This window comes from Aquila chrysaetos, chromosome 2 (genome assembly GCF_900496995.4).
Source record: "Aquila chrysaetos chrysaetos chromosome 2, bAquChr1.4, whole genome shotgun sequence".
Classification (NCBI taxonomy): Eukaryota; Metazoa; Chordata; class Aves; order Accipitriformes; family Accipitridae; genus Aquila; species Aquila chrysaetos.
Genome location: NC_044005.1, coordinates 446,653 through 455,921, shown reverse-complemented (window position 1 = coordinate 455,921; position 9,269 = coordinate 446,653). Strand labels below are relative to the sequence as shown.

The window sequence follows — 9,269 nt, the reverse complement described above, 5'->3', positions numbered from 1 at the left end:
GTGCCTGACCCAGCCGGTCGCCCCGGCCAAGCGGCACCGTCGGCCGCGGGCTGTGGCCGGGGCCAGGCACGGCTCACTGCTGCTCGCTCAGCAGAGCCCCCGCGCCACAGAGACACAGGTAACCCCCGCCATCGCTTGCCGCGGCGCCGAGCTCGACCCCACTCAGCGCTGCTGGGCGTGCATACCCCAGGCGGCACGGGGCCTTTCCGTGCCGAGAAGCAGCACCGCGCACAGAAGGGCATGCCTGCTGCCGGGCAAAACCCTCTGGATCAACCAACATGCCCACGCCGTTGTAGTAAAACATTTATTTGTTCAGGTGATATAAGCTACCATGTTTACAGTTTGTGAACTCACCACTGGCGACATTTAACATGACTTGGGACTGCAGCTGTTGCCACCAGATTTTTCATCATAATTTTTAGTTTTATAAAAACCTTGGACACCAGAAAAAAAGGTATTTAGACTTAATGTGGCAGATGGGAGATGGGCAATCTGTGAACGGGGGAAGAAAGTCTATCTGACGCAGCCAACCTCAACAGCCTCTTGGCTTCGGCTGCAGCTTCAAGTAAAGGTTTCGGTGGGGTGAGCACGGTGCGACACGTTAATCTTCGGTGAGTTGGAATCGTATTGTTTTCTGCCGAGTAAGAACGTCGGTGGCAACATTTTCGGGGAGCGGAGGCAGGCAGGCGTCCTGCGGATCGGCCCCGGCTTCTGTGCAAAGAGACAAAACAGAGACGGTGAGGGGACAAGGAGCAGGATCCGGCCCTTCCTCGCAGCCGAAGCCGACCTGCCGCGGGGCAGGCGGCACCGGGAGGTGCTTGGTGGGGCCAGCCCGAGCACCGCACTGCACCGACAGCCCTGGCAGCTGCCCGCGGAGCCGCCCCGGGCAGCAGAGCCTGCCTTCGGCCCCGGCACCCCGCCGGCTCGGGTGCCGCCAGCACCGCAGGGCCGGGGCGCAGCAGGCAAGAGCGTGGTGGCTAATGGGAGAGAGGGTTTACGGCGCCCGGCATCCCCAGCCTGCGGCTCAGCCAGCCCCCCACCAGCCAGCTTCCGCACCAGCTCTAAGCGCTGGTACAGCAGTGCTGCTGCTAAAGGGAAAACCAAATGAAAAAAAAAAAAACCTCCCCAAACCCCAGAACGGAACCAGTAAAGCTCATTGTTCCAGAATCAGAGAATTTTCCAGTTTCTAGATCTGCTTCTGCCCTCATTCAGGCCAAGCTTTTTTCCATGGCAGGGATTTCAAACTCTTTGCATAGCTTCAGAGGTTTGCACAGAACTGAAAACACCAGAACGGAGCAGTGGATGGGCATGAGTCCAGCACTTGCCTTCGTGAGGTTTACATACAAGAGAAAAAGCCACCGCAGAGAGAATGCACAGATGTTTAACTGTCCTGCCCTGAGCTCCCACATCGTTTCCATCAATCCATGACATAGCGGCATGGGCTCATGGGGCAGCTGTTTTTCCACAGGAGGAGCACTGCCTTGCCAGCCGTCCCACCGTGCCCAGCCTCTCTCCCTGCCACCCCGGCACGGCTTGACTTACCTTACAGAACGCAAAGCCGCAGCTGCGGTATGTGAATACAAACTAGACACCACGTTTTAAATTTATCCTTGGTTTGCTGTGGGTTACAGCTCCCAGCTGCCTACAGATTCGCCGCATGAAGCCAAAGCTCAGGCCTGGCAGGGGGTCCCTGCCGTGCCCATACCGCGGGCAGGCTGGTGCTGCCCTCCACCACCCCCTCCAAGGGCCTCCGGGGAAACCAAGGGGGCCAGGGCCACAACCCTTACTGGGTTTCCTCATTTCCCTCTTCCAATGGAAATTTCCCCTGCAGAGGCGATTGCACAGCTTGCACACAAGACGCGGTGGGCACCTCTAGGGAATCAGTCTGGCACGCACACGTAAAACTGGCAGTCCGGGAGGAAAACCAGCTTGGCACCAGGCTGGGCACACCAACTTGGTCTCAACTTCCAGATTTATGACAGGAATGCTTTCTAAAGTGCAGTGCTTGAAACGACCTGAGGTGACGCAGCTTATTCCAGTACGAGAAAAACAAGAGCTTATTCTGTTCATTTTCACACAAAGTTTCTGACATGGGGTCTCTCTGCAGCCAGCGATGTGCCACGTTTGCTTTTTTCCCTTTTTAGTTTCCTTCCTTCCAAGCTAAGCTTCCTTCTTTCTACAGCAGCAGCCTTCACGCCCGGCTTTTGTGAATAAATCAATTATATTAAAAGTCTACAGTCAGCAAGACCAGTATGATTTGCCTTTTGTTGGTCTTGCATAACTGATGCCAGGGTGTAAGTGCTTTAACCCGCACCACTTCAGCCCGGCTAACCTGCGCACTTTTGTTTTGTGGATGTCTGTACTGTTGTGAAAGCAAGACCACAGCCACGTTCAAACAGTAAAAGTCAGTACAGGGCACGTGTATTATTCACAGAGTTGATTTGATCTGACATTCAGTGCCTAATGAGATGTACCTGCCCACAGCCTGCACGGAAGGAAAGACAACACTGCTGGCTGTGCGGGGCGGGCTGGCGGCAGCCAGACCCCTCGGCGGGTGCCTGATGCCCAGAGGGACGATTGGTGACAACGGCAGTGGGGGGGTGTAGCACTACAGAACGACCTGCAGAAGGAACCGGCACTTTGCCGCCTGGAAGCCCCGGCTGGGCAGAGGTGCTGTGGTGGGTTACTTACCCAGCACGGGCCGGATCCAGCAGCACAGGCTCTGGCACTAGGTCAAGACAGCCCGACACGCAGCAAGGCATGCAGAAACACATTTGCAAAGGGAAAATACAGGATACGTGTTTTCTGTAAGCAGGACCCTTTTGACTTTGCCATGGTTTGCTTCTTTTACACCAGAACTTTGACCAACGTTTAAATTACCTACTACGTCACCAGGGAAAAGGCACTGTGTCATTTTGTGGCTGTTATTGCTGCTTTAGGAGAGCAATAGCACACCCCTGGTTGCAAGCAGCACCCTGGAACAGGACAGTAACTGTTCTTGAGCTATTGCAATGCTGACAGATGTCCCCACTCTGTGAGCGGCACCTCCGAGACTTCAGTTCCTTTCGATTAATAGGAAGAGAAGCGATAGTAAGTGATAGCGGCTGTGACCATTACTTCTGCTGGTTCAATCAATTACTGGGGGAAGAAACGCACTCCTTCTCTGTGCAGGGTGCCTGCTGTGGCTCTGGGTACAGTTTCGCAGCAGCACTGGGGGGGCTATGCTGCGCCTGCTCGAGCGCTGGCTGCGGCAGGACTGTCGGCCGCCATGGCTCAGTGCCGCCCCACTGTCCCGGGATGCTCGATGCCAGGCATCCGCCTGGCTCCGTGACCGTGCCCGGGTGCCTAAGGAATTACTGGGAGATGCTTTGTGCAGTCCCGAAGCAGCGACCAGCGGGGCTTTCGTGGTCCCCGGGAGGCAGGAGCATCCCTGTGCTGCTGGCAGCCAGCCTCAAGCCTCCAGCAGCTTTGCAGCCGGCGGGGACGAGACGAGCTTGCGGCAGCACCTCGGCAGGACCCCCTCAGGCAGGCGGCGTGCCCCGGCAGCAGCCCCCCTGCGGCGGTGCAGGCAGCGGGGGCTGCCGGGCCCTTCCCAGCCAGAGCGGCGTGTGCCCGGGAGCCGTGTCCCCTCTCCCGGGCAGGGGACGCATGGCCGTCACTTTCCAGTTCACTCTTCGTTATTGCAGGGCTGCGCGGGTGCGTGGGGAGGGCTGTCAAACACACGGGGACACGCTGGCAGAAATAAAGCCACATTGGCACCCAGAGCGGAGCAGTACCATATATTCACTGTAAAGAACATGCCCAGAACACAAGCAGAAAGGCAGCACAGAAAACAACTAACACAACAAACTTTCCACCCGACAAAGCCCTGCTTCTCCATCCGAACACGGTTTGTACCAGCCCTCTTTAACACAACACGTATGCTCTGAGAAAAGGATTACGAAAAGGTGTCAGAGGAAGCATGTGCCAGCAATTTAAATAAGAGTAAATAAATTTCTGAAGTAGCTTCTCCTCCTCCGGTGCTCGTGAAAAAAAGACACCGTCTCATGGCTAAAACCTCGGTTAATCTATTTTCGAGAAGCATCACAAGGAGCAGACCCGCAGGCTGGGTGATGCCCCGAGGTTTGTCCTGGTCCAAGTCTCTGCAAACTCCCGTCTGCAGCCTGGGGTGAAGCCAGCCGCAGACCATCGCACCCCCCGTCCCCCCGACACCCCCAGGACTGCCCCACGTGTCGGCACCCATCGCCTGCAACGGGGAACACTCTGCTTGGGTTTATTGAACTCGTATGCTCATTTCTGAAGCATTAGAAGGTGTTGCAGTACTGCACTCTGAAGAAAGACGCACCAATGTTATTCTGAACAAGGAACATCTCAGCACTTTTTCTGCCTCAAACTGTTGGCAACCTCTGGTTTTGCAGAACAGAAAGGACAGAGAATTTCCTCCTTCACAAGGCTTTCCACACTTTGACTGAATCAAGCCTGAATAAAACAGAATGTCCTGCTGCACAGTTACTCCAGTGGAAATGGCAGATTTCATGCCCAGTGCATTCCCAAGGGACACTCCTCTCTGCCGAAGAGAGAAAGCTGCACGAGACGAACCCTCAGCTATCCAGGTCTAACCGTTCCTACACTATTAGCAGAGAATTAAATCAAACGCAGGGACATATGGTCCTTCTAAGCTGCTTATACAGATGCACTGTGGACGGAACACTCAGCTTCAGTGTTTAGAAAATGATTCCTTTGAGTAAAAAATTAAAAATATAAAAATAAACCTCCCTAAACCACAAGAAGCTATTAATATTTTAGCACTTTCACAAAACATTAGACACATTTACGTCCAATTTTAGACAACATATAAAGCATTTTCATTTGATGTTTTTAAAATGCACGATTAAAACAAATACCTCAGCAGAAAACCTTTAAAGCTATCTCCGTACCCAACCACAAAGTGAAGGTACCGTCTGCAGAGAGCAGCTCCTCGCTGGGGCACAGAAGCACTCCTTTTTCCCATGTTTGACAATGCCTTCATTGCCAGACTACCAGAACTTGGACAAATACATCACTGCCTCTGACAGTGCACTACTTTAATAGCTAGTTTCTGTGCATACAGCCCCTTGAGAAGAATGCAGACTTCCAGAGAAATCTAAGGAGGGATTTTTTTGTTTGGGTTTTTTTTTTTTTTAGCTTTTCCAGCAGGAAGCGGGTACTCTAATTTTGAGGCTTCGTTTCCTTTTTGGTCTCTGCATTTCACAAGGGAAGTAAAAGGGCTTTCTAAAAAAGAAACAGCCTCTTCTTTTTATGTCCTTTACACCACTCCCACCCCGACTCTGGTTTTCCGCGACAGGCAGTGAAACCACCGAGAACAACCCACAACGGCTGAGAGCAACAGGAGTCACCTGGCGTGCGCATCAGTCCCAACCGAGCTGCGGGGCCTGGGAGGCAGAGACCGGGGGGCTGCCGGGAGACATTCCCTGCCGGGAGATGTTCCCTGCCAGGAGATGCTCCCTGCCGCCACTGCTCTGGGGCCAGCCTGCTCCCCTGGTTAGAGCCAGGGGGTCTGCTGGCATCTGCCGGGGTTACATTGCTCTCAAGAAGAAGAACACAGGGTGTAAAATTTAACTATTTATCACTTTAATGGCCACAAAGCCCATATCAACCTATTATTTGGCATCTGAGTGCACTAACGTTGCAGAGTTAAGCTGTCTCTAATTTAAACACAATAACCATATGAGTTAACTAATATTAATTGTAGACTTTTCTTCAGAACGAGCAGAGCAGCAGAAGCACGTCTGCCATCCTCACAACATGAGGTTTTCAACTGCTATCCCCTATTGCCATACATTTACAACCTTACGTGGTGGCCTGAAATTATTCTATCACACACACACCACAAACAGGAGGTTAAAGTTGAGACCATCTTCCAGTCCCTTCATCATGCACAGGGATTAAAAAGAACCGAAACAAACTGTAAGAGTTTACAGGAAATATGCCCCAAAAAGTCTAGGAAAGAAGGAGATGACCATCATCATCCCGATCAATCATCACTATGAGTCGCTGAATGGCTACGTACCCGCCTGCTGCAGCCCTGCCCTGCAGTACTGGGTTCAACCTGCCAGCCCATGCTCGCTCCCCCGCTCGCTGCCCTGCTCTCTATCCTGCTCCCTGTCCTGCTCGCTCCCCTGCTCGCTCCCCTGCTCTCTGCCCTGCTCTCTGCCCTGCTCTCTGTCCTGCTCGCTGCCCTGATCTCTGTCCTGCTCTCTGTCCTGCTCTCTGTCCTGCTCGCTGCCCTGATCTCTGCCCTGTTCGCTGTCCTGCTCGCTCCCCTGCTCGCTCCCCTGCTCGCTCCCCTGCTCGCTGCCCTACTCGCTGCCCTGCTCTCTGCCCTGTTCGCTGTCCTGCTCGCTGCCCTACTCGCTGCCCTGCTCTCTGCCCTGTTCGCTGTCCTGCTCGCTGCCCTGCTCTCTGCCCTGTTCGCTGTCCTGCTCGCTGTCCTGCTCTCTGCCCTGCTCGCTGTCCTGCTCGCTCCCCTGCTCGCTGTCCTGCTCGCTCCCCCTCTCGGCTCTCTCCCCTGCACCTGAAGGCGCCAGCACTCTGCCTGGAGCTCAACCAAGTCACATTTCCCTGCCCCAAAGGAGGTCTGCAGGACTGCAGCGATGCTTGCCGCTGCAGCTGGGCTGCGGGGCTGCTCCCGCATTGCCCGTAGGCTGCCCTCGCGCTGTCGGGAAGGGGACAGCCTCCGCTGCACCCGCTGCCTGCCGGGGTGGGGGCCAGCTCTGATAACGGAGCAGCAAACCAAGCCTCGCGTGGGTTGGGGGCAACGGGCAGACACCTGCCCTGGTGGCTGGTGCTGAACGGCAACCTGTTTTGCCAGTGTTGGCACTAGGCAAAGCCATTGCCGTGGCAGCCCCCGGCTCTTGGACGGGGCTGGGCCGGGACCGAGGAGGGTGCCCTGAGAGCGGGTGGCCACTGCCGCCACCGGACCCAGCGCCACGGGATGAGGATGCTCAGGGACCGCGGGTCAGGCACCCTCTCGGGGAGACCCCGCGGCAGAGCCCTGCCGCTCCAGCAGTGCCCAGCCCCAGCGAGCCAGACCCCGGCAAGAGGAGAGGGACCCTTGGCCCCGGCACCCTCCTCCTCCTCCTGGCCCCCGTGGTGGGACCCGCCGAGCGGCGCCCACGGGCCCCGGGCACGGCTCCTGGGCGGGCAGTTACCGCGAGGCTGGCTGGTGTACGGAGTGAATATTTTATTTTACACAACATAACAACACAGCGTTGTTGTTTCTGTACAGCATCTGCCTAAAAACAAAGGCAACACCATTGTCACGGAAAAGAAATATACAGTCTGACCGTTTTAAAAAATATCATTTTACTGATTGATCCAGAAGTGGTTATTTGTTAGCTTGGAGGAAATTTCATTTCCTTTATAAAAGGCTTTTTCTGTGAAAACTCTCTCTTTTGTTTTCTGCTACTGCAGAACCAGGAAGCCAGTCCTAGAGTAGGGAAGGCACTGGTGCTGTTTCATGCTTTTTTTCACCCCTTAATCTTTTTTTTCCTTTTTTTTTTTTTTAATCTCTGAATGTTGCCTTCTGTTTTGATATTAAATAAAATCAAATGAAAACTAAATAAAACCCTGTGTGCACTGGGTGGCTTATACAGAACCCCGCATGAACAAGCCATTAATCAGCGAGACAGCAGCGGACTTCCAAATCCAATTCCCCGGGAGAGGGAGTTTCACACAACGTTTGGTGTTTTGTTTTTCATTAAAATAAAAAAAAAAAAAAAAAGAAAAAAAAAGCAGGTCACACAGTGCTTTCCAATATCCACTCAGAACTGGAGAAAGTTGCTTTTCCACTATCCACATCAGAGCTGTCTGACTGGACTAGCATCCCGTTCATGGACATGCTCCTTTTGGACCGCAATCCACCTGCGCCCCGGGCGCTGCCGAGGCAGCGGGACTCCATCAGCTCGCCGCCCAGGGAGAGCCTGCGCTTGGCTCGGGATGCGTCAGCTGGCAAAGTGAGGAACTTACTTGGCTTTGATTGTGCTCTTTTGTACGTGGGGGCCCCTTTGACAGAGTCGGGGGGACGGCTAGCTAACTGCAGGGCAGTGGAGTTATTTCTGTTAGTGTTTTGGGACTCGATACTGCTGACAGCTTCACTCTGCGGCTCGCTGCTTGGCTTTGGCCCCGGCTTTCGCTTCTGCTTCTGGGAGACAGAAGTGCTGGAAGTCCAGGCGGGAGGCAAAGCGGAGGTAGTGGTGGCCGAGTCCTGGCTGGAGCCGGTCTCCGGCGACTGCGTCACGCCGTCGCTGGCAGCCTTGCAGCACTGGATGACCTCTTCATGCCCGACAGCCTGCTTGGACATCGACTGCGACAGCACCCCGCTGCAGCCCTGGATCTGAGCCCCGTTCGTCTGCGAGTACACGTTGCTGACCTTGGTGGCCTTCTGCTGCCCGTTGTTGTTACACACCTTGTAGCGGATCATGAGGATGATGATGAACACAAGCACGGAGGCCACGATGATCCCACCAATGATGATAATCATGGTCCCACCCAGGAACTGGGACTGCATGAAGTGGCAGCGCACGTAATCCTGCTCGGTGGTGAACTGTGTGCAGCCCACCACCCTGGTGGCAGTGAGCGAGGTGATCCCATCATCATAGATGGCCAGGACGCACAGGTCATACACAGTCCCAGCGGCCAGGTTGTTGACCAGGAAGGTTTTGCTCGTGGGAGGTATCATTCTGGGGGAGAAGGAAACCAGCGTGAGTGAACCCGCCAGACCCGCAGGCACCTCCCCGCCACGCGCGGCAGCCCCGGCCGCGGTGAGCACCACCGGGGCTCGGCTCCTCCGCTCCTGCCGCCACCCCCGCAGGGCTGCTCGCCGTCCCCGCGGCAGCTGCTGCCCTGCGTTTGGTGCGGCAGCAGTCGCCGCCAAGCCCCTGGTGTGGCTTGGCATGGCAGAGGCCCCCAGGAGAGTGACCACGTCAAAAACATAAAAAGAAATTAGCAAGCACAGACAGTTTTGAACGGTGTGACTCTTAACACCCGGCAGCACAGAGCCTCTCTGCACTCTGCCAGCACACCAGCATGGACACCTCCAGAAAGTGCTACGAGGAATGCATTTACAGACACCTTTCTGCCCGTGTTTTCATAAAGCTGAGAGCGTTAAGATCCATTTAACTCATCTAACTTTACAACCTTTCTGCCAATCAGATTAGTTCAGAGGATTAGAGGTCTGTTTGGATTATCTAAAAATAACACCGTTCAAG

At 54.7% G+C, this 9,269-nt stretch overlaps 1 protein-coding gene across 4 annotated transcripts in view; it reads right to left on the bottom strand.

Annotated features, from left to right (window-relative positions):
• Nucleotides 1–292: 292 nt before the first annotated feature.
• The window catches only part of LRFN5 (leucine rich repeat and fibronectin type III domain containing 5), a 64,084-nt gene continuing 55,107 nt past the window's right edge, over nucleotides 293–9,269 (bottom strand). For 3 of the 4 annotated variants that reach the window (XM_029999250.2, XM_029999258.2, XM_029999242.2), the window contains exon 3: nucleotides 7,229–8,741. In XM_029999250.2, the coding sequence (XP_029855110.1) occupies nucleotides 7,799–8,741 (943 nt within the window). In that variant the 3' untranslated portion in view covers nucleotides 7,229–7,798. Of the gene's footprint in view, nucleotides 712–7,228; nucleotides 8,742–9,269 lie in introns of those variants that run through there. The other variant, XM_029999265.1, reaches the window with a different exon arrangement.